This window comes from Crinia signifera, chromosome 7 (genome assembly GCF_055691185.1).
Source record: "Crinia signifera chromosome 7, ASM5569118v1, whole genome shotgun sequence".
Classification (NCBI taxonomy): Eukaryota; Metazoa; Chordata; class Amphibia; order Anura; family Myobatrachidae; genus Crinia; species Crinia signifera.
This window is the reverse complement of record NC_139223.1, coordinates 171,314,170-171,340,604: the sequence shown is the minus strand read 5'-3', so window position 1 is coordinate 171,340,604 and position 26,435 is coordinate 171,314,170. Positions and strand designations below refer to the sequence as shown.

At 44.5% G+C, this 26,435-nt stretch overlaps 1 protein-coding gene across 1 annotated transcript in view; it reads left to right on the top strand.

The window, feature by feature from the left end:
- The window catches only part of NDUFB3 (NADH:ubiquinone oxidoreductase subunit B3), a 28,071-nt gene extending 2,849 nt beyond the window's left edge, over positions 1–25,222 (top strand). Inside the window, exons 2-3 of the mRNA XM_083154355.1 lie at positions 22,969–23,107; positions 24,987–25,222. Coding sequence (XP_083010481.1) covers positions 22,971–23,107; positions 24,987–25,143 — 294 coding nt within the window. The 5' untranslated portion in view covers positions 22,969–22,970 and the 3' untranslated portion in view covers positions 25,144–25,222. The remainder of the gene's footprint in view (positions 1–22,968; positions 23,108–24,986) is intronic.
- The last annotated feature ends 1,213 nt before the right edge of the window (positions 25,223–26,435 follow it).

The window sequence follows — 26,435 nt, the reverse complement described above, 5'->3', positions numbered from 1 at the left end:
CCATTTTATCATATTGAAAAGGCTGCAGTTTTGCAATGGTTAAAAAGTCTTGGGCCACAAAATTTACACCGCAAATCAACAGAGGGGTGTCTCTTACAGATGACCCAAGTGTATTTGGCCTGGCCCAACGCTGATATGGGCATGAAATACACGGGCAAAATAGGCACATGGACATCATAATGTCTCATTTTGAATCAGTAGCTGTAGTTTTGAAAGGGTTAACGAGTCTTGGGCCACAAATTTGACACTTTAAATCAACATACGGGTGTCACTAGCATATGACCCAAGTGAATTTTGCCTGGCCCAACGCTGGTTTGGCCATCAAAAATGCAGGCAAAGTGGGCACATTCACCATTTTATCATGTATCATTTTGAATAAGTAGCTGTAGTTTTACAAGGGTTAACCAGTCTTGGGCCACAAATTTGACACCTGAAATCAACAGAGGGGTGTCATTTACATATGACCCAAGTGTATTTTGCCCGGCCCAACGCAGGTTTGGGCATGAAATACATGGGCAAAGTGGGCACATGGACCATTTTATCATATTGAAAAGGCTGCAGTTTTGCAATGGTTAAAAAGTCTTGGGCCACAAAATTTACACCGCAAATCAACAGAAGGTTGTCACTTACATATGGCCCAAGTGTATTTGACCTGGCCCAACGCTGATATGGGCATGAAATACACGGGCAAAATAGGCACATGGACATCATAATGTCTCATTTTGAATAAGTAGATGTCGTTTTGCAAGGGTTAACGAGTCTTGGGCCACAAATTTGACACCTGAAATCAAAAGACGGGTGTCACTAGCATATGATCCAAGTGAATTTTGCCTGGCCCAACGCTGGTTTGGCCATCAAAAATGCAGGCAAAGTGGGCACATTCACCATTTTATCATGTATCATTTTGAATAAGTAGCTGTAGTTTTACAAGGGTTAACCAGTCTTGGGCCACAAATTTGACACCTGAAATCAACAGAGGGGTGTCATTTACATATGACCCAAGTGTATTTTTCCCGGCCCAACGCAGGTTTGGGCATGAAATACATGGGCAAAGTGGGCACATGGACCATTTTATCATATTGAAAAGGCTGCAGTTTTGCAATGGTTAAAAAGTCTTGGGCCACAAAATTTACACTGCAAATCAACAGAGGGTTGTCGCTTACATATGGCCCAAGTGTATTTGGCCTGGCCCAACGCTGATATGGGCATGAAATACACGGGCAAAATAGGCACATGGACATCATAATGTCACATTTTGAATAAGTAGATGTCGTTTTGCAAGGGTTAACGAGTCTTGGGCCACAAATTTGACACCTGAAATCAAAAGACGGATGTCACTAGCATATGATCCAAGTGAATTTTGCCTGGCCCAACGCTGGTTTGGCCATCAAAAATGCAGGCAAAGTGGGCACATTCACCATTTTATCATGTATCATTTTGAATAAGTAGCTGTAGTTTTACAAGGGTTAACCAGTCTTGGGCCACAAATTTGACACCTGAAATCAACAGAGGGGTGTCATTTACATATGACCCAAGTGTATTTTGCCCGGCCCAACGCAGGTTTGGGCATGAAATACATGGGCAAAGTGGGCACATGGACCATTTTATCATATTGAAAAGGCTGCAGTTTTGCAATGGTTAAAAAGTCTTGGGCCACAAAATTTACACTGCAAATCAACAGAGGGTTGTCGCTTACATATGGCCCAAGTGTATTTGGCCTGGCCCAACGCTGATATGGGCATGAAATACACGGGCAAAATAGGCACATGGACATCATAATGTCTCATTTTGAATCAGTAGCTGTAGTTTTGAAAGGGTTAACGAGTCTTGGGCCACAAATTTGACACTTTAAATCAACATACGGGTGTCACTAGCATATGACCCAAGTGAATTTTGCCTGGCCCAACGCTGGTTTGGCCATCAAAAATGCAGGCAAAGTGGGCACATTCACCATTTTATCATGTATCATTTTGAATAAGTAGCTGTAGTTTTACAAGGGTTAACCAGTCTTGGGCCACAAATTTGACACCTGAAATCAACAGAGGGGTGTCATTTACATATGACCCAAGTGTATTTTGCCCGGCCCAACGCAGGTTTGGGCATGAAATACATGGGCAAAGTGGGCACATGGACCATTTTATCATATTGAAAAGGCTGCAGTTTTGCAATGGTTAAAAAGTCTTGGGCCACAAAATTTACACCGCAAATCAACAGAAGGTTGTCACTTACATATGGCCCAAGTGTATTTGACCTGGCCCAACGCTGATATGGGCATGAAATACACGGGCAAAATAGGCACATGGACATCATAATGTCTCATTTTGAATAAGTAGATGTCGTTTTGCAAGGGTTAACGAGTCTTGGGCCACAAATTTGACACCTGAAATCAAAAGACGGGTGTCACTAGCATATGATCCAAGTGAATTTTGCCTGGCCCAACGCTGGTTTGGCCATCAAAAATGCAGGCAAAGTGGGCACATTCACCATTTTATCATGTATCATTTTGAATAAGTAGCTGTAGTTTTACAAGGGTTAACCAGTCTTGGGCCACAAATTTGACACCTGAAATCAACAGAGGGGTGTCATTTACATATGACCCAAGTGTATTTTTCCCGGCCCAACGCAGGTTTGGGCATGAAATACATGGGCAAAGTGGGCACATGGACCATTTTATCATATTGAAAAGGCTGCAGTTTTGCAATGGTTAAAAAGTCTTGGGCCACAAAATTTACACTGCAAATCAACAGAGGGTTGTCGCTTACATATGGCCCAAGTGTATTTGGCCTGGCCCAACGCTGATATGGGCATGAAATACACGGGCAAAATAGGCACATGGACATCATAATGTCACATTTTGAATAAGTAGATGTCGTTTTGCAAGGGTTAACGAGTCTTGGGCCACAAATTTGACACCTGAAATCAAAAGACGGATGTCACTAGCATATGATCCAAGTGAATTTTGCCTGGCCCAACGCTGGTTTGGCCATCAAAAATGCAGGCAAAGTGGGCACATTCACCATTTTATCATGTATCATTTTGAATAAGTAGCTGTAGTTTTACAAGGGTTAACCAGTCTTGGGCCACAAATTTGACACCTGAAATCAACAGAGGGGTGTCATTTACATATGACCCAAGTGTATTTTTCCCGGCCCAACGCAGGTTTGGGCATGAAATACATGGGCAAAGTGGGCACATGGACCATTTTATCATATTGAAAAGGCTGCAGTTTTGCAATGGTTAAAAAGTCTTGGGCCACAAAATTTACACTGCAAATCAACAGAGGGTTGTCGCTTACATATGGCCCAAGTGTATTTGGCCTGGCCCAACGCTGATATGGGCATGAAATACACGGGCAAAATAGGCACATGGACATCATAATGTCTCATTTTGAATAAGTAGATGTCGTTTTGCAAGGGTTAACGAGTTTTGGGCCACAAATTTGACACCTGAAATCAACAGACGGGTTACACTAGCATATGATCCAAGTGAATTTTGCCTGGCCCAACGCTGGTTTGGCCATCAAAAATGCGGGCAAAGTGGGCACATTCACCATTTTATCATGTATCATTTTGAATAAGTAGCTGTAGTTTTACAAGGGTTAACCAGTCTTGGGCCACAAATTTGACACCTGAAATCAACAGAGGGGTGTCATTTACATATGACCCAAGTGTATTTGGCCCGGCCCAACGCAGGTTTGGGCATGAAATACATGGGCAAAGTGGGCACATGGACCATTTTATCATATTGAAAAGGCTGCAGTTTTGCAATGGTTAAAAAGTCTTGGGCCACAAAATTTACACCGCAAATCAACAGAGGGGTGTCTCTTACAGATGACCCAAGTGTATTTGGCCTGGCCCAACGCTGATATGGGCATGAAATACACGGGCAAAATAGGCACATGGACATCATAATGTCTCATTTTGAATCAGTAGCTGTAGTTTTGAAAGGGTTAACGAGTCTTGGGCCACAAATTTGACACTTTAAATCAACATACGGGTGTCACTAGCATATGACCCAAGTGAATTTTGCCTGGCCCAACGCTGGTTTGGCCATCAAAAATGCAGGCAAAGTGGGCACATTCACCATTTTATCATGTATCATTTTGAATAAGTAGCTGTAGTTTTACAAGGGTTAACCAGTCTTGGGCCACAAATTTGACACCTGAAATCAACAGAGGGGTGTCATTTACATATGACCCAAGTGTATTTTGCCCGGCCCAACGCAGGTTTGGGCATGAAATACATGGGCAAAGTGGGCACATGGACCATTTTATCATATTGAAAAGGCTGCAGTTTTGCAATGGTTAAAAAGTCTTGGGCCACAAAATTTACACCGCAAATCAACAGAAGGTTGTCACTTACATATGGCCCAAGTGTATTTGACCTGGCCCAATGCTGATATGGGCATGAAATACACGGGCAAAATAGGCACATGGACATCATAATGTCACATTTTGAATAAGTAGATGTCGTTTTGCAAGGGTTAACGAGTCTTGGGCCACAAATTTGACACCTGAAATCAAAAGACGGATGTCACTAGCATATGATCCAAGTGAATTTTGCCTGGCCCAACGCTGGTTTGGCCATCAAAAATGCAGGCAAAGTGGGCACATTCACCATTTTATCATGTATCATTTTGAATAAGTAGCTGTAGTTTTACAAGGGTTAACCAGTCTTGGGCCACAAATTTGACACCTGAAATCAACAGAGGGGTGTCATTTACATATGACCCAAGTGTATTTTGCCCGGCCCAACGCAGGTTTGGGCATGAAATACATGGGCAAAGTGGGCACATGGACCATTTTATCATATTGAAAAGGCTGCAGTTTTGCAATGGTTAAAAAGTCTTGGGCCACAAAATTTACACTGCAAATCAACAGAGGGTTGTCGCTTACATATGGCCCAAGTGTATTTGGCCTGGCCCAACGCTGATATGGGCATGAAATACACGGGCAAAATAGGCACATGGACATCATAATGTCTCATTTTGAATAAGTAGATGTCGTTTTGCAAGGGTTAACGAGTCTTGGGCCACAAATTTGACACCTGAAATCAACAGACGGGTTACACTAGCATATGATCCAAGTGAATTTTGCCTGGCCCAACGCTGGTTTGGCCATCAAAAATGCGGGCAAAGTAAGCACATTCACCATTTTATCATGTATCATTTTGAATAAGTAGCTGTAGTTTTACAAGGGTTAACCAGTCTTGGGCCACAAATTTGACACCTGAAATCAACAGAGGGGTGTCATTTACATATGACCCAAGTGTATTTTTCCCGGCCCAACGCAGGTTTGGGCATGAAATACATGAGCAAAGTGGGCACATGGACCATTTTATCATATTGAAAAGGCTGCAGTTTTGCAATGGTTAAAAAGTCTTGGGCCACAAAATTTACACTGCAAATCAACAGAGGGTTGTCGCTTACATATGGCCCAAGTGTATTTGGCCTGGCCCAACGCTGATATGGGCATGAAATACACGGGCAAAATAGGCACATGGACATCATAATGTCTCATTTTGAATAAGTAGATGTCGTTTTGCAAGGGTTAACGAGTCTTGGGCCACAAATTTGACACCTGAAATCAAAAGACGGGTGTCACTAGCATATGATCCAAGTGAATTTTGCCTGGCCCAACGCTGGTTTGGCCATCAAAAATGCAGGCAAAGTGGGCACATTCACCATTTTATCATGTATCATTTTGAATAAGTAGCTGTAGTTTTACAAGGGTTAACCAGTCTTGGGCCACAAATTTGACACCTGAAATCAACAGAGGGGTGTCATTTACATATGACCCAAGTGTATTTTTCCCGGCCCAACGCAGGTTTGGGCATGAAATACATGGGCAAAGTGGGCACATGGACCATTTTATCATATTGAAAAGGCTGCAGTTTTGCAATGGTTAAAAAGTCTTGGGCCACAAAATTTACACTGCAAATCAACAGAGGGTTGTCGCTTACATATGGCCCAAGTGTATTTGGCCTGGCCCAACGCTGATATGGGCATGAAATACACGGGCAAAATAGGCACATGGACATCATAATGTCTCATTTTGAATAAGTAGATGTCGTTTTGCAAGGGTTAACGAGTTTTGGGCCACAAATTTGACACCTGAAATCAACAGACGGGTTACACTAGCATATGATCCAAGTGAATTTTGCCTGGCCCAACGCTGGTTTGGCCATCAAAAATGCGGGCAAAGTGGGCACATTCACCATTTTATCATGTATCATTTTGAATAAGTAGCTGTAGTTTTACAAGGGTTAACCAGTCTTGGGCCACAAATTTGACACCTGAAATCAACAGAGGGGTGTCATTTACATATGACCCAAGTGTATTTGGCCCGGCCCAACGCAGGTTTGGGCATGAAATACATGGGCAAAGTGGGCACATGGACCATTTTATCATATTGAAAAGGCTGCAGTTTTGCAATGGTTAAAAAGTCTTGGGCCACAAAATTTACACCGCAAATCAACAGAGGGGTGTCTCTTACAGATGACCCAAGTGTATTTGGCCTGGCCCAACGCTGATATGGGCATGAAATACACGGGCAAAATAGGCACATGGACATCATAATGTCTCATTTTGAATCAGTAGCTGTAGTTTTGAAAGGGTTAACGAGTCTTGGGCCACAAATTTGACACTTTAAATCAACATACGGGTGTCACTAGCATATGACCCAAGTGAATTTTGCCTGGCCCAACGCTGGTTTGGCCATCAAAAATGCAGGCAAAGTGGGCACATTCACCATTTTATCATGTATCATTTTGAATAAGTAGCTGTAGTTTTACAAGGGTTAACCAGTCTTGGGCCACAAATTTGACACCTGAAATCAACAGAGGGGTGTCATTTACATATGACCCAAGTGTATTTTGCCCGGCCCAACGCAGGTTTGGGCATGAAATACATGGGCAAAGTGGGCACATGGACCATTTTATCATATTGAAAAGGCTGCAGTTTTGCAATGGTTAAAAAGTCTTGGGCCACAAAATTTACACCGCAAATCAACAGAAGGTTGTCACTTACATATGGCCCAAGTGTATTTGACCTGGCCCAACGCTGATATGGGCATGAAATACACGGGCAAAATAGGCACATGGACATCATAATGTCTCATTTTGAATAAGTAGATGTCGTTTTGCAAGGGTTAACGAGTCTTGGGCCACAAATTTGACACCTGAAATCAAAAGACAGGTGTCACTAGCATATGATCCAAGTGAATTTTGCCTGGCCCAACGCTGGTTTGGCCATCAAAAATGCAGGCAAAGTGGGCACATTCACCATTTTATCATGTATCATTTTGAATAAGTAGCTGTAGTTTTACAAGGGTTAACCAGTCTTGGGCCACAAATTTGACACCTGAAATCAACAGAGGGGTGTCATTTACATATGACCCAAGTGTATTTTTCCCGGCCCAACGCAGGTTTGGGCATGAAATACATGGGCAAAGTGGGCACATGGACCATTTTATCATATTGAAAAGGCTGCAGTTTTGCAATGGTTAAAAAGTCTTGGGCCACAAAATTTACACTGCAAATCAACAGAGGGTTGTCGCTTACATATGGCCCAAGTGTATTTGGCCTGGCCCAACGCTGATATGGGCATGAAATACACGGGCAAAATAGGCACATGGACATCATAATGTCACATTTTGAATAAGTAGATGTCGTTTTGCAAGGGTTAACGAGTCTTGGGCCACAAATTTGACACCTGAAATCAAAAGACGGATGTCACTAGCATATGATCCAAGTGAATTTTGCCTGGCCCAACGCTGGTTTGGCCATCAAAAATGCAGGCAAAGTGGGCACATTCACCATTTTATCATGTATCATTTTGAATAAGTAGCTGTAGTTTTACAAGGGTTAACCAGTCTTGGGCCACAAATTTGACACCTGAAATCAACAGAGGGGTGTCATTTACATATGACCCAAGTGTATTTTGCCCGGCCCAACGCAGGTTTGGGCATGAAATACATGGGCAAAGTGGGCACATGGACCATTTTATCATATTGAAAAGGCTGCAGTTTTGCAATGGTTAAAAAGTCTTGGGCCACAAAATTTACACTGCAAATCAACAGAGGGTTGTCGCTTACATATGGCCCAAGTGTATTTGGCCTGGCCCAACGCTGATATGGGCATGAAATACACGGGCAAAATAGGCACATGGACATCATAATGTCTCATTTTGAATAAGTAGATGTCGTTTTGCAAGGGTTAACGAGTCTTGGGCCACAAATTTGACACCTGAAATCAACAGACGGGTTACACTAGCATATGATCCAAGTGAATTTTGCCTGGCCCAACGCTGGTTTGGCCATCAAAAATGCGGGCAAAGTAAGCACATTCACCATTTTATCATGTATCATTTTGAATAAGTAGCTGTAGTTTTACAAGGGTTAACCAGTCTTGGGCCACAAATTTGACACCTGAAATCAACAGAGGGGTGTCATTTACATATGACCCAAGTGTATTTTTCCCGGCCCAACGCAGGTTTGGGCATGAAATACATGGGCAAAGTGGGCACATGGACCATTTTATCATATTGAAAAGGCTGCAGTTTTGCAATGGTTAAAAAGTCTTGGGCCACAAAATTTACACTGCAAATCAACAGAGGGTTGTCGCTTACATATGGCCCAAGTGTATTTGGCCTGGCCCAACGCTGATATGGGCATGAAATACACGGGCAAAATAGGCACATGGACATCATAATGTCTCATTTTGAATAAGTAGATGTCGTTTTGCAAGGGTTAACGAGTCTTGGGCCACAAATTTGACACCTGAAATCAAAAGACGGGTGTCACTAGCATATGACCCAAGTGAATTTTGCCTGGCCCAACGCTGGTTTGGCCATCAAAAATGCAGGCAAAGTGGGCACATTCACCATTTTATCATGTATCATTTTGAATAAGTAGCTGTAGTTTTACAAGGGTTAACCAGTCTTGGGCCACAAATTTGACACCTGAAATCAACAGAGGGGTGTCATTTACATATGACCCAAGTGTATTTTGCCCGGCCCAACGCAGGTTTGGGCATGTGTAAATTTTGTGGCCCAAGACTTGTTAACCCTTGCAACACCGTAGTTAATTCAAAATGATAAAATGGTCCATGTACCCACTTTGCCCATGTATTTCATGCCCAAACCAGCGTTGGGCCAGGCAAAATACACTTGAGTCACATGGAAATGACACCCCTCTGTTGATTCCAGGTGTCAAATTTGTGGCCCAAGACGAGTTAACCCTTGTAAAACTACAGCTACTTATTCAAAATGATACAGGATAAAATGGTTAATGTGCCAACTTTGCCCACATTTTTCATGGCCAAACCAGCGTTGGGCCAGGCAAAATACACTTGGACCATATGCTAGTGTCACCCTTCTGTTGACTTCAGGTGTCAAATTTGTGGCCCAAGACTTGTTAACCCTTGCAAAACTACAGCTACTTATTCAAAATGAGACATTATCATATATATGTGCCCATTTTGCCCGTGTATTTTATGCCCAAATCAGCGTTGGGCCAGGCCAAATACACTTGGGTCATCTGTAAGAGACACCCCTCTGTTGATTTGAGGTGTAAATTTTGTGGCCCAAGACTTTTTAACCATTGCAAAACTGCAGCCTTTTCGATATGATAAAATGGTCCATGTGCCCACTTTGCCCATGTCTTTCATGCCCAAAGCAGCGTTGGGCCGGGCAAAATACACTTGGGTCACATGGAAATGACACCCCTCTGTTGATTTAAGGTGTCAAATTTGTGGCCCAAGACGAGTTAACCCTTGTAAAACTGCAGCTACTTATTAAAAATGATACAGGATAAAATGGTGAATGTGCCAACTTTGCCCACATTTTTCATGGCCAAACCAGCGTTGGGCCAGGCAAAATATACTTGGACCATATGCTAGTGACACCCGTCTTTTGATTTCAGGTGTCAAATTTGTGGCCCAAGACTCGTTAACCCTTGCAAAACGACATCTACTTATTCAAAATGAGACATTATGATGTCCATGTGCCTATTTTGCCCGTGTATTTCATGCCCATATCAGCGTTGGGCCAGGCCAAATACACTTGGATCATCTGTAAGAGACACCCCTTTGTTGATTTCAGGTGTCAAATTTGTGGCCCAAGACTTGTTAACCCTTGCAAAACTGCAGCTACTTATTCAAAATGAGACATTATCATGTCTATGTACCCATTTTGCCCGTGTATTTCATGCCCATATCAGCGTTGGGCCAGGCCAAATACACTTGGGTCATCTGTAAGAGACACCCCTCTGTTGATTTGCGGTGTAAATTTTGTGGCCCAAGACTTTTTAACCATTGCAAAACTGCAGCCTTTTCGATATGATAAAATGGTCCATGTGCCCAATTTGCTCAGGTATTTCATGCCCAAACCAGCGTTGGGCCAGGCAAAATACACTTGGGTCACATGGAAATGACACCCCTCTGTTGATTCAAGGTGTCAAATTTGTGGCCCAAGACGAGTTAACCCTTGTAAAACTGCAGCTACTTATTCAAAATGATACAGGATAAAATGGTGAATGTGCCAACTTTGCCCACATTTTTCATGGCCAAACCAGCGTTGGGCCAGGCAAAATATACTTGGACCATATGCTAGTGACACCCGTCTTTTGATTTCAGGTGTCAAATTTGTGGCCCAAGACTCGTTAACCCTTGCAAAACGACATCTACTTATTCAAAATGAGACATTATGATGTCCATGTGCCTATTTTGCCCGTGTATTTCATGCCCATATCAGCGTTGGGCCAGGCCAAATACACTTGGGCCATATGTAAGCGACACCCCTCTGTTGATTTGCAGTGTAAATTTTGTGGCCCAAGACTTTTTAACCATTGCAAAACTGCAGCCTTTTCAATATGATAAAATGGTCCATGTGCCCACTTTGCCCATGTATTTCATGCCCAAACCTGCGTTGGGCCGGGCCAAATACACTTGGGTCATATGTAAATGACACCCCTCTGTTGATTTCAGGTGTCAAATTTGTGGCCCAAGACTGGTTAACCCTTGTAAAACTACAGCTACTTATTCAAAATGATACATGATAAAATGGTGAATGTGCCAACTTTGCCCGCATTTTTGATGGCCAAACCAGCGTTGGGCCAGGCAAAATACACTTGGACCATATGCTAGTGTCACCCTTCTGTCGACGTCAGGTGTCAAATTTGTGGCCCAAGACTTGTTAACCCTTGCAAAACTACAGCTACTTATTCAAAATGAGACATCATGTCTATGTGCCCATTTTGCCCGTGTATTTCATGCCCAAATCAGCATTGGGCCAGGCCAAATACACTTGGATCATCTGTAAGAGACACCCCTTTGTTGATTTCAGGTGTAAATTTTGTGGCCCAAGACTTGTTAACCCTTGCAACACCGTAGTTAATTCAAAATGATAAAATGGTCCATGTACCCACTTTGCCCATGTATTTCATGCCCAAACCAGCGTTGGGCCAGGCAAAATACACTTGAGTCACATGGAAATGACACCCCTCTGTTGATTCCAGGTGTCAAATTTGTGGCCCAAGACGAGTTAACCCTTGTAAAACTACAGCTACTTATTCAAAATGATACAGGATAAAATGGTTAATGTGCCAACTTTGCCCACATTTTTCATGGCCAAACCAGCGTTTGGCCAGGCAAAATACACTTGGACCATATGCTAGTGTCACCCTTCTGTTGACGTCAGGTGTCAAATTAGTGGCCCAAGACTTGTTAACCCTTGCAAAACTACAGCTACTTATTCAAAATGAGACATTATCATATATATGTGCCCATTTTGCCCGTGTATTTTATGCCCAAATCAGCGTTGGGCCAGGCCAAATACACTTGGGTCATCTGTAAGAGACACCCCTCTGTTGATTTGAGGTGTAAATTTTGTGGCCCAAGACTTTTTAACCATTGCAAAACTGCAGCCTTTTCGATATGATAAAATGGTCCATGTGCCCACTTTGCCCATGTATTTCATGCCCAAAGCAGCGTTGGGCCGGGCAAAATACACTTGGGTCACATGGAAATGACACCCCTCTGTTGATTTAAGGTGTCAAATTTGTGGCCCAAGACGAGTTAACCCTTGTAAAACTGCAGCTACTTATTCAAAATGATACAGGATAAAATGGTGAATGTGCCACCTTTGCCCACATTTTTCATGGCCAAACCAGCGTTGGGCCAGGCAAAATATACTTGGACCATATGCTAGTGACACCCGTCTTTTGATTTCAGGTGTCAAATTTGTGGCCCAAGACTCGTTAACCCTTGCAAAACGACATCTACTTATTCAAAATGAGACATTATGATGTCCATGTGCCTATTTTGCCCGTGTATTTCATGCCCATATCAGCGTTGGGCCAGGCCAAATACACTTGGATCATCTGTAAGAGACACCCCTTTGTTGATTTCAGGTGTCAAATTTGTGGCCCAAGACTTGTTAACCCTTGCAAAACTGCAGCTACTTATTCAAAATGAGACATTATCATGTCTATGTACCCATTTTGCCCGTGTATTTCATGCCCATTTCAGCGTTGGGCCAGGCCAAATACACTTGGGTCATCTGTAAGAGACACCCCTCTGTTGATTTGCGGTGTAAATTTTGTGGCCCAAGACTTTTTAACCATTGCAAAACTGCAGCCTTTTCGATATGATAAAATGGTCCATGTGCCCAATTTGCTCAGGTATTTCATGCCCAAACCAGCGTTGGGCCAGGCAAAATACACTTGGGTCACATGGAAATGACACCCCTCTGTTGATTCAAGGTGTCAAATTTGTGACCCAAGACGAGTTAACCCTTGTAAAACTGCAGCTACTTATTCAAAATGATACAGGATAAAATGGTGAATGTGCCAACTTTGCCCACATTTTTCATGGCCAAACCAGCGTTGGGCCAGGCAAAATATACTTGGACCATATGCTAGTGACACCCGTCTTTTGATTTCAGGTGTCAAATTTGTGGCCCAAGACTCGTTAACCCTTGCAAAACGACATCTACTTATTCAAAATGAGACATTATGATGTCCATGTGCCTATTTTGCCCGTGTATTTCATGCCCATATCAGCGTTGGGCCAGGCCAAATACACTTGGATCATCTGTAAGAGACACCCCTTTGTTGATTTCAGGTGTCAAATTTGTGGCCCAAGACTTGTTAACCCTTGCAAAACTGCAGCTACTTATTCAAAATGAGACATTATCATGTCTATGTACCCATTTTGCCCGTGTATTTCATGCCCATATCAGCGTTGGGCCAGGCCAAATACACTTGGGTCATCTGTAAGAGACACCCCTCTGTTGATTTTGCGGTGTAAATTTTGTGGCCCAAGACTTTTTAACCATTGCAAAACTGCAGCCTTTTCGATATGATAAAATGGTCCATGTGCCCAATTTGCTCAGGTATTTCATGCCCAAACCAGCGTTGGGCCAGGCAAAATACACTTGGGTCACATGGAAATGACACCCCTCTGTTGATTCAAGGTGTCAAATTTGTGGCCCAAGACGAGTTAACCCTTGTAAAACTGCAGCTACTTATTCAAAATGATACAGGATAAAATGGTGAATGTGCCAACTTTGCCCACATTTTTCATGCCAAACCAGCGTTGGGCCAGGCAAAATATACTTGGACCATATGCTAGTGACACCCGTCTTTTGATTTCAGGTGTCAAATTTGTGGCCCAAGACTCGTTAACCCTTGCAAAACGACATCTACTTATTCAAAATGAGACATTATGATGTCCATGTGCCTATTTTGCCCGTGTATTTCATGCCCATATCAGCGTTGGGCCAGGCCAAATACACTTGGGCCATATGTAAGCGACACCCCTCTGTTGATTTGCAGTGTAAATTTTGTGGCCCAAGACTTTTTAACCATTGCAAAACTGCAGCCTTTTCAATATGATAAAATGGTCCATGTGCCCACTTTGCCCATGTATTTCATGCCCAAACCTGCGTTGGGCCGGGCCAAATACACTTGGGTCATATGTAAATGACACCCCTCTGTTGATTTCAGGTGTCAAATTTGTGGCCCAAGACTGGTTAACCCTTGTAAAACTACAGCTACTTATTCAAAATGATACATGATAAAATGGTGAATGTGCCAACTTTGCCCGCATTTTTGATGGCCAAACCAGCGTTGGGCCAGGCAAAATACACTTGGACCATATGCTAGTGTCACCCTTCTGTCGACGTCAGGTGTCAAATTTGTGGCCCAAGACTTGTTAACCCTTGCAAAACTACAGCTACTTATTCAAAATGAGACATTATCATGTCTATGTGCCCATTTTGCCCGTGTATTTCATGCCCAAATCAGCATTGGGCCAGGCCAAATACACTTGGATCATCTGTAAGAGACACCCCTTTGTTGATTTCAGGTGTAAATTTTGTGGCCCAAGACTTGTTAACCCTTGCAACACCGTAGTTAATTCAAAATGATAAAATGGTCCATGTACCCACTTTGCCCATGTATTTCATGCCCAAACCAGCGTTGGGCCAGGCAAAATACACTTGAGTCACATGGAAATGACACCCCTCTGTTGATTCCAGGTGTCAAATTTGTGGCCCAAGACGAGTTAACCCTTGTAAAACTACAGCTACTTATTCAAAATGATACAGGATAAAATGGTTAATGTGCCAACTTTGCCCACATTTTTCATGGCCAAACCAGCGTTGGGCCAGGCAAAATACACTTGGACCATATGCTAGTGTCACCCTTCTGTTGACTTCAGGTGTCAAATTTGTGGCCCAAGACTTTTTAACCCTTGCAAAACTACAGCTACTTATTCAAAATGAGACATTATCATATATATGTGCCCATTTTGCCCGTGTATTTTATGCCCAAATCAGCGTTGGGCCAGGCCAAATACACTTGGGTCATCTGTAAGAGACACCCCTCTGTTGATTTGAGGTGTAAATTTTGTGGCCCAAGACTTTTTAACCATTGCAAAACTGCAGCCTTTTCGATATGATAAAATGGTCCATGTGCCCACTTTGCCCATGTCTTTCATGCCCAAAGCAGCGTTGGGCCGGGCAAAATACACTTGGGTCACATGGAAATGACACCCCTCTTTTGATTTCAGGTGTCAAATTTGTGGCCCAAGACTCGTTAACCCTTGCAAAACGACATCTACTTATTCAAAATGAGACATTATGATGTCCATGTGCCTATTTTGCCCGTGTATTTCATGCCCATATCAGCGTTGGGCCAGGCCAAATACACTTGGGCCATATGTAAGCGACACCCCTCTGTTGATTTGCAGTGTAAATTTTGTGGCCCAAGACTTTTTAACCATTGCAAAACTGCAGCCTTTTCAATATGATAAAATGGTCCATGTGCCCACTTTGCCCATGTATTTCATGCCCAAACCTGCGTTGGGCCGGGCCAAATACACTTGGGTCATATGTAAATGACACCCCTCTGTTGATTTCAGGTGTCAAATTTGTGGCCCAAGACTGGTTAACCCTTGTAAAACTACAGCTACTTATTCAAAATGATACATGATAAAATGGTGAATGTGCCAACTTTGCCCGCATTTTTGATGGCCAAACCAGCGTTGGGCCAGGCAAAATACACTTGGACCATATGCTAGTGTCACCCTTCTGTCGACGTCAGGTGTCAAATTTGTGGCCCAAGACTTGTTAACCCTTGCAAAACTACAGCTACTTATTCAAAATGAGACATTATCATGTCTATGTGCCCATTTTGCCCGTGTATTTCATGCCCAAATCAGCATTGGGCCAGGCCAAATACACTTGGATCATCTGTAAGAGACACCCCTTTGTTGATTTCAGGTGTAAATTTTGTGGCCCAAGACTTGTTAACCCTTGCAACACCGTAGTTAATTCAAAATGATAAAATGGTCCATGTACCCACTTTGCCCATGTATTTCATGCCCAAACCAGCGTTGGGCCAGGCAAAATACACTTGAGTCACATGGAAATGACACCCCTCTGTTGATTCCAGGTGTCAAATTTGTGGCCCAAGACGAGTTAACCCTTGTAAAACTACAGCTACTTATTCAAAATGATACAGGATAAAATGGTTAATGTGCCAACTTTGCCCACATTTTTCATGGCCAAACCAGCGTTGGGCCAGGCAAAATACACTTGGACCATATGCTAGTGTCACCCTTCTGTTGACTTCAGGTGTCAAATTTGTGGCCCAAGACTTGTTAACCCTTGCAAAACTACAGCTACTTATTCAAAATGAGACATTATCATATATATGTGCCCATTTTGCCCGTGTATTTTATGCCCAAATCAGCGTTGGGCCAGGCCAAATACACTTGGGTCATCTGTAAGAGACACCCCTCTGTTGATTTGAGGTGTAAATTTTGTGGCCCAAGACTTTTTAACCATTGCAAAACTGCAGCCTTTTCGATATGATAAAATGGTCCATGTGCCCACTTTGCCCATGTATTTCATGCCCAAACCAGCGTTGGGCCAGGCAAAATATACTTGGACCATATGCTAGTGACACCCGTCTTTTGATTTCAGGTGTCAAATTTGTGGCCCAAGACTCGTTAACCCTTGCAAAACGACATCTACTTATTCAAAATGAGACATTATGATGTCCATGTGCCTATTTTGCCCGTGTATTTCATGCCCATATCAGCGTTGGGCCAGGCCAAATACACTTGGGCCATATGTAAGCGACACCCCTCTGTTGATTTGCAGTGTAAATTTTGTGGCCCAAGACTTTTTAACCATTGCAAAACTGCAGCCTTTTCAATATGATAAAATGGTCCATGTGCCCACTTTGCCCATGTATTTCATGCCCAAACCTGCGTTGGGCCGGGCCAAATACACTTGGGTCATATGTAAATGACACCCCTCTGTTGATTTCAGGTGTCAAATTTGTGGCCCAAGACTGGTTAACCCTTGTAAAACTACAGCTACTTATTCAAAATGATACATGATAAAATGGTGAATGTGCCAACTTTGCCCGCATTTTTGATGGCCAAACCAGCGTTGGGCCAGGCAAAATACACTTGGACCATATGCTAGTGTCACCCTTCTGTCGACGTCAGGTGTCAAATTTGTGGCCCAAGACTTGTTAACCCTTGCAAAACTACAGCTACTTATTCAAAATGAGACATCATGTCTATGTGCCCATTTTGCCCGTGTATTTCATGCCCAAATCAGCATTGGGCCAGGCCAAATACACTTGGATCATCTGTAAGAGACACCCCTTTGTTGATTTCAGGTGTAAATTTTGTGGCCCAAGACTTGTTAACCCTTGCAACACCGTAGTTAATTCAATATGATAAAATGGTCCATGTGCCCATTTTGCCCATGTATTTCATGCCCAAACCTGCGTTGGGCCGGGCAAAATACACTTGGGTCATATGTAAATGACACCCCTCTGTTGATTTCAGGTGTCAAATTTGTGGCCCAAGACTGGTTAACCCTTGTAAAACTACAGCTACTTATTCAAAATGATACATGATAAAATGGTGAATGTGCTTACTTTGCCCGCATTTTTGATGGCCAAACCAGCGTTGGGCCAGGCAAAATTCACTTGGATCATATGCTAGTGTAACCCGTCTGTTGATTTCAGGTGTCAAATTTGTGGCCCAAGACTCGTTAACCCTTGCAAAACGACATCTACTTATTCAAAATGAGACATTTTGATGTCCATGTGCCTATTTTGCCCGTGTATTTCATGCCCATATCAGCGTTGGGCCAGGCCAAATACACTTGGGCCATATGTAAGCGACAACCCTCTGTTGATTTGAGGTGTAAATTTTGTGGCCCAAGACTTTTTAACCATTGCAAAACTGCAGCCTTTTCAATATGATAAAATGGTCCATGTGCCCACTTTGCCCATGTATTTCATGCCCAAACCTGCGTTGGGCCGGGCAAAATACACTTGGGTCATATGTTAATGACACCCCTCTGTTGATTTCAGGTGTCAAATTTGTGGCCCAAGACTGGGTAACCCTTGTAAAACTACAGCTACTTATTCAAAATGATACATGATAAAATGGTGAATGTACCCACTTTGCCTGCATTTTTGATGGCCAAACCAGCGTTGGGCCAGGCAAAATTCACTTGGGTCATATGCTAGTGACACCCGTATGTTGATTTAAAGTGTCAAATTTGTGGCCCAAGACTCGTTAACCCTTTCAAAACTACAGCTACTGATTCAAAATGAGACATTATGATGTCTATTTGCCCATTTTGCCCATGTATTTCATGCCCAAACCTGCGTTGGGCCGGGCAAAATACACTTGGGCCATATGTAAGTGACACCCCTCTGTTGATTTGAGGTGTAAATTTTGTGGCCCAAGACTTTTTAACCATTGCAAAACTGCAGCCTTTTCAATATGATAAAATGGTCCATGTGCCCACTTTGCCCATGTATTTCATGCCCAAAGCAGCGTTGGGCCAGGCAAAATACACTTGGGTCATATGTAAATGACACCCCTCTGTTGATTTCAGGTGTCAAATTTGTGGCCCAAGACTGGTTAACCCTTGTAAAACTACAGCTACTTATTCAAATCATTAAATATTGTGCATGTGCATATTTTGCCAGCATATTTCATGCCCAAATTAATGTTGTGCCAGGCAAAATACACTTGGGTCACATGTAAGTGACACCCCTCTGATGATATCAGGTGTCAAATTTGTGTCCCAATACTCATTAACCCTTGCAAGACTGATTTTCCTGAATAAGAAGCTGGACTTTGAATAAGAAGCTAACTTCAGCCTCGTAAGGTGTTGGTGGTAATCTTAAATTAAGAGGGTAGTGTTGGAAGGTATGCTACCCTCTGCTACACAGCAATATGTCCTAAGAACCCCAACCATACCCTCTGCTACACAGCGACGTGTACAAAGGACCCCAACCCCACCTCTGCTACAGAGCGACATGTCCTAAGGACCCCAACCCTAACCTCTGCTACACAGCGACGTGTCCAAAGGACCCCAACCCTAACCTCTGCTACACAGCGACGTGTCCAAAGGACCCCAACCCTACCCTCTGCTACACAGCGACGTGTCCAAAGGACCCCAACCCTACCCTCTGCTACACAGCGACGTGTACAAAGGACCCCAACCCCACCTCTGCTACAGAGCGACATGTCCTAAGGACCCCAACCCTAACCTCTGCTACACAGCGACGTGTCCAAAGGACCCCAACCCTAACCTCTGCTACACAGCGACGTGTCCAAAGGACCCCAACCCTACCCTCTGCTACACAGCGACGTGTCCAAAGGACCCCAACCCTACCCTCTGCTACACAGCGACGTGTCCAAAGGACCCCAACCCTACCCTCTGCTACACAGCGACGTGTCCAAAGGACCACAACCCTACCCTCTGCTACACAGCGACGTGTCCAAAGGACCCCAACCCTACCCTCTGCTACACAGCGACGTGTCCAAAGGACCCCAACCCTACCCTCTGCTACAGAGCGACGTGTCCTAAGAACCCCAACCATACCCTCTGCTACACAGCGACGTGTACAAAGGACCCCAACCCCACCTCTGCTACAGAGCGACATGTCCTAAGGACCCCAACCCTAACCTCTGCTACACAGCGACGTGTCCAAAGGACCCCAACCCTACCCTCTGCTACACAGCGACGTGCCCAAAGGACCCCAACCCTACCCTCTGCTACACAGCGACGTGTCCAAAGGACCCCAACCCTACCCTCTGCTACACAGCGACGTGTCCAAAGGACCCCAACCCTACCCTCTGCTACACAGCGACGTGTCCAAAGGACCCCAACCCTACCCTCTGCTACAGAGCGACGTGTCCTAAGAACCCCAACCATACCCTCTGCTACACAGCGACGTGTACAAAGGACCCCAACCCCACCTCTGCTACACAGCGACGTGTCCAAAGGACCCCAACCCTACCCTCTGCTACACAGCGACGTGTCCAAAGGACCCCAACCCTACCCTCTGCTACACAGCGACGTGTCCAAAGGACCCCAACCCTACCCTCTGCTACACAGCGACGTGTCCAAAGGACCCCAACCCTACCCTCTGCTACACAGCGATGTGTCCAAAGGACCCCAACCCTACCCTCTGCTACACAGCGACGTGTCCAAAGGACCCCAACCCTACCCTCTGCTACACAGCGACGTGTCCAAAGGACCCCAACCCTACCCTCTGCTACAGAGCGACGTGTCCTAAGAACCCCAACCATACCCTCTGCTACACAGCGACGTGTACAAAGGACCCCAACCCCACCTCTGCTACAGAGCGACATGTCCTAAGGACCCCAACCCTAACCTCTGCTACACAGCGACGTGTCCAAAGGACCCCAACCCTACCCTCTGCTACACAGCGACGTGTCCAAAGGACCCCAACCCTACCCTCTGCTACACAGCGACGTGTCCTAAGGACCCCAACCCTACCCTCTGCTACACAGCGACGTGTCCAAAGGGCCCCAACCCTGACCTCTGCTACACAGCGACGTGTCCAAAGGACCCCAACCCCTTTCCTCTGCTACACAGCGACATGTATAAAGGACCCAACCCTACCCCCCCCCCCTCGTGCAGCCTAAACCTCCCCCCGCCCCCCCCAGAGCCTGATGCTAGCCCCGCCTCAGAGCCTAACCCTAACCCCCTACCGCAGCCTAAGCCTAACTCCCATACCCCCCTGCCTAAACCTGACATCCCTGCCCTGCTGTCTAACCCCCTCTTCTAAGTGTCTAACCCTAACGGCCCCCTAAGTCACCCCTTAGATATGACATCCCTGGTTTGAGACTCACCTGCACACAGAGGACTGCTTTGGTGCAGTTGGTCAGCTTAGCGATTATAACAACAACTTTGACCGTATAACTGGAGCTTCTCTCTGGCAGTACGGAAGTGTTTCAGAAATGGAGTGTTGTCATACATTTTTGGGGGAGATTTATATAGGGATGGCCATTGGGGGGGGGTTACCCATAGATGATGGTGTTCAACAATCTGTAAGGAAATTATCAATGTATTCACCCACCTATGGTCACCCCTGCTTTACAATACATTAGGTTGTGGGCCAATAAGAGCATTGGGGTGGAGCTATGCAGGACTGTCAGGGGCGGAGCTAAGCTTTGTGTCCCAGGAATTTGTAAAAAAAAAAATATATTTGTTGCTTCAGCCCCTCCCCTGTATGTTTGTTGTCACTGGGAGGGGCCTCACCATGTCTGCAGGAAGTCAGGGGGGGTCATCCACTATGTGATTATCTAACTTACAATGCAAGCCTGACTAACGCCTGCTTAAAGGTAATCCAAGTCCTGTTCCTTAGTAAGGTTGCTCTCCCTCCGATTCCATGCAAGCTAAACCTAGCAGGACAACTTAATCTAGATTTATACTCCTAGGAGCGGCAGATGGCATAGCCATCTATATTACACGCCTTGATGCTTCGTCATGCCTAGGGTGCTGCGTGGCTCTTGCAGGGTGTCCCATGTTAGTGGTACAGGACAGAATGAAATTATTGATTGAGAAGAACAACTGTGCGCTACCACATAACTGACCCTAAGGATGGCGGGTACGCAGTTTACTTAATTTAACGTTTCCAAATTTAGCAACAAAGAACTTTTAGCCTAGGGCTGGGCAACACAACACCGGCCCTCCAGATGTTAATGAACTACACATCCCAGGATGCTTTGCATTAGTTTTGCTATGTGGCCATGCTGAAACTGATGCAAGGCATGCTGGGATGTGTAGTCCATCAACATCTGGAGGGCCGGTGTTGCCCAGCCCTGGCCTAGGGGGTGCCATGAAAAACATGTGGATACTTTAGGGCACCGTGATTCAGGAAAGCGTGGGAACCACTGAGCTAGTCTGTTATCACCTACTTCCTCTATCTGACCACAAGGTGGCAGGCTTTACCCAGGAACAGACTTACCCTGCCAGTAATGAAAGTGAGGAATATTCAGAGTATGCCTTCGCCATTAATAATATGAATAAGGCTCGCAGTATCAGAGCACGACTTATTACTGTGGGAATCGCCCTTAGCAATGCGGGGTGCACAGACCACGCACTCATTTGGAATTAATGTATTAAAGTGTTTTAAACTTTTATTGCCAATTTACACGCTATAATACACACACATGGTAGGTGCTTGATCGTGTACTATATAGAAATATTAAATGGAATTTTTGCGCAGTAAGAGGCCGATGTGCGTCACTGGGCACTACTATAGATGCCTGCTCCTATTCATTGTATCATACTGAGGAAGTACTTACTATATTTATATAAATGTTATTGTATGCACATACAATAGTTTGCTCTCCATAATCTCTAGTATTACCATACATCTATACCGCAGCGCTTTACATCAGTCCCTGCCCCAGTGGAGCTTACACTCTATATTCCCTACCACATGTACACGCACACACAGACATTCTAGGGTTCTTTTTGTTGGGAGCCAATTAGCCTACCAGTATATTTTTCGATTGTGGGAGGAAACCGGAGTACCCAGGGAGAATATACAAACTCTGCACAGTTAGGGCCATGGTGGGGATCGAACCCATGACCTCAGCGCTGTGAGGCAGTAATGTAACCATTACACCGTCCGTACTGCCCTGTATATATAACACATGGTGGGGATAGAACCCATGACCTCAGTGCTGTGAGGCAGTAATGTAACCATTACACCATCCGTACTGCCCTGTATATATAACACATGGTGGGAATAGAACCCATGACCTCAGTTCTGTGAGGCAGTAATGCTAACCATTACACCATCCGTACTGCCCTGTATATATAACACATGGTGGGGATAGAACCCATGACCTCAGTGCTGTGAGGTTGTAATGCTAACCACTACACCATCCGTACTGCCCCGTATATATAACACATGGTGGGGATAGAACCCATGACCTCAGTGCTGTGTGGCAGTAATGTAACCATTACACCATCCGTGCTGCCCCGTATATATAACACATGTTGGGGATCGAACCCATGACCTCAGCACTGTGAGGCAGTAATGCTAACCATTACACAGCCTGTGCTGCCCAATGAACCTCTCTCTGTGAACCTCTCTTGCAGGTATGGGCCATGGGCATGAACAGCACGGGCAAGGGAAGATCCACATACCGGACTACAAGGTTTGGAAAATAGAGGGCACACCCCTGGAAGATGTACAGGCCAGGCTGGCTAAAAAGGGTCTGAGGGATCCGTGGTTACGGTATGTCTGACCTTGTATAAAGACATATATATCATACAGTCATTGCCGGCGGATCCAACACCTTCATTATACTAACAGTGTAGTTCTGTCAGTCACTAAAGGTACTGCCAGTCACTAATAGTGTGGTACTGCCAGTCACTAACGGTACTGCCAGTCACTAACGGCACTGCCAGTCACTAATAGGGTAGTACTGTCAGTCACTAATAGGGTAGTACTGTCAGTCACTAATAGGGTAGTACTGTCAGTCACTAATAGGGTAGTACTGTCAGTCACTAATAGGGTAGTACTGTCAGTCACTAAGCGTGTGGTACTGTCAGTCACTAAGCGTGTGGTACTGTCAGTCACTAAGCGTGCGGTACTGTCAGTCACTAAGCGTGCGGTACTGTCAGTCACTAAGCGTGCGGTACTGCAAGTCACTAATGGTACTGTAAATCACTAATAGTGTAGTACTGTCAGTCACTAAGGGTGTAGTACTGCCAGTCACTAATGGTACTGTCAGTCACTAAGAGTCACTAATTGTGTACTTATCATTTAAGATTAGTAATTTAGTAAGTAGTAGATTAAGCATATTTATGCGTCTATTGCCTTTTTCCCCCAGATAGTGTACTTTTTCCTGTCTTTTGCACCATAATTCGATAGCAACCTGCCTGGCATAGTATTTGTATATTTGTTTGCAAAATATTGGTATAAAGTAACAAATGAATATGCATATTTTAACAGTAAAATACACTATGCGCCAAATGGGGCTTTTTGGCGCAATTTGCGGACATGCCAATGTGTTTAGGGTAGAACCTAGCAAAATTTGTAATGGTGTGGGGGTTTACCGTTTTACAAAAACCTGTCCGCTCAGGCAGCCATGGGGATGCTGACACTTGTAGTTCTACAGAAGCGCCAGGATAACTGAGGCATGCACAAACTATGGCCCTCCAGCAGTTGTTAAACTACACATCCCAGCATGCCTTGCCACCGTTTTGGTATTATGGAATGCTAAAACTATGGCAAAGCATGCTGGGATGTGTAGTTTCACAACAGCATGCTGGGATGTGTAGTTTCACAACAGCTGGAGGGCCACAGTTTGGACATGCCTATCCTAACCGTTTAGGGCAGAGGTTCCCAAAAGCGGTCCTCAAGGCACCACAGGTTTTAAGTATATCCCTGCTTGGCCACAGGTGTCTTAAGTAACTAAGTAAATTTGATATAACCATCTGTGACCTAAACCTGGACCGTCGGGGTGCCCGCGGTTGGGAACCCCTGCTTTAGGAAACGTTGGGATCAGTAGTGGAACAGCAGAAAAAGATCTGTCATTACTTGAGTTCTAGGTGTCTTCATTACAGGCCTGTGCTCCGTAGAGGAACGTTTGGGGCTTAGTGACATCATGACGCACCATGGTTTCCTGATATAACGTCCCTAGCTGAACCTGTAATAACAGCATTTGCGGGAACACAGTTCGTAATATAAAGTCATACAGCTGCGTCCTCATACATCCAGCCACAATACACCATGCAACGTGAGTGAGCCGCCGGGTCTTATTTTCGCCAACCGAGTCTTCATTACAACAATGCTACTAGGACACACAACGAGACTGTGCTTGGTAATGTGACGTGACACTAGTATATTCCGTATGACTGAGTCCATATACAAAGCAGAACAGAACTTGTATTGGAAAAAGCTTCTGCTGGGACATTCTGTACATCCTCAGAGACTCAGTCGTACACAGGTAAGTGTCACATTACACAGCACAGTCTCTTTGTGCGCCCTAGTTGCAGCACAGATAAACGAGGACACATCTGTAGATCGTTTAGACTCTACGCTGTAATATGCTCTACTGGCTCGCTGTGTCGTTACTGTTAATGATTCTGTGTTGCCGTTTGCTTTGCAGGAACGAGGCCTGGCGGTACATGGGAGGATTCTCCAAGCCGGTTACCTTAACCCAAGTTCTCTTCAAAGGATTTAAGTGGGGCTTTGCTGCCTTCGTGGTGGCACTCGGCGTGGAGTACGCCCTGTTCCCACCCAAGAAAGACGATGGGCACCATTAGGCACAAGAGCTTGTGCACGAACTGTCCTTGACGTAGTAATCTGAAAGGAATATTATTAAAATATTGCTGTTGTAACGTATGTGTGTAGCGGTGTCCTGTTATTGGTGGCAATGGATTTGTGCGCAATGTAACCGTGACAACATGGCACAAATAGCTACACGGTGTCAAGAGAAATGGCTTCTTCTTACCCAGAGTGCTCTCAGTATGGTTCTATCAAAGATTCCACCACAATCTTTATAGGAACGAGCGTTCATTCTAGCAACTGTGACATACTGTGCAGTTCCTCTTTCCTGCCTGGGGGGGGGGGGGGGCTGCTTTATGATCTGGTGCAGCTAGCACACTCGGGTCTGTACCTCTGTTCTGAGATGCAGCTATACAGCCCAAATGTGCAAAAATCACCAGGGCGAAGAGCATGACCCCCAAGAGAGGAAGGAGGAACTTGTGACATCTCTATGGCAGGTGCATGTTTCTAAATATGGCCTCCAACATGACCGCCTGTGTGTCAGTGAGCGCGTTTGCTTTCTGGCAAGTCCGACCCTTTACTGTCTCCCAGGAACAGTCACTTACATTCTCTGACTGTGCATTCCATTCTGTGCTGCCTTTCTGTGTGCAGATATAATGTTTGTGCATAACCTCATCATTATGTCCACCTTTAATTCAAGCCCAAAGCAATCAACACCCCTTCATAAATCTCTGATCTCCTCTTAATGTGTTCACCTTCTTCACTCGGCTTTCCAAAAAAATGTTGCCTCATCTCCAATAATAACCTTTCTCTCTCACCTGCAAGACCACTGCTGGGCGCTGATGGAATCCTCTACCATGTCCCTAATCAGACTCATCCACAGTACGTAGAATCTCCCGTAATTCATCTGAGTGTCGAACTTTTAGCCAATGCGGCTGCGATTCTATGGAACTCACTTCCGAGGCCCTCACTCTAGAATCCTTCAAAACGGACTCAAGACTTTCCTGTTTACTCAAGCATTTCCATAATACCATAATCGTTTATGAAAAGCTCTTCTGTACTTTATTGTACATTAATTCTATCTGTTAAGCACCTTGTGTCCTGTTGGAGAGACAGCGCTATATAAATAACGTTATTATTATCACTGTGACTAGTGTAGCAAATAGAATAATTATAAAAATACAATTTCAAGCGGATGGGGGATATAATAAGGTCTCTAATTTCCAAGAACTCTCCCAATAATAACAAGTACGTGCTCTTCGAAATGACATTTATTTACACCAATAAGCAGGAAGAAGTATTCTCAGAAATGTATATAATAATCCAATAA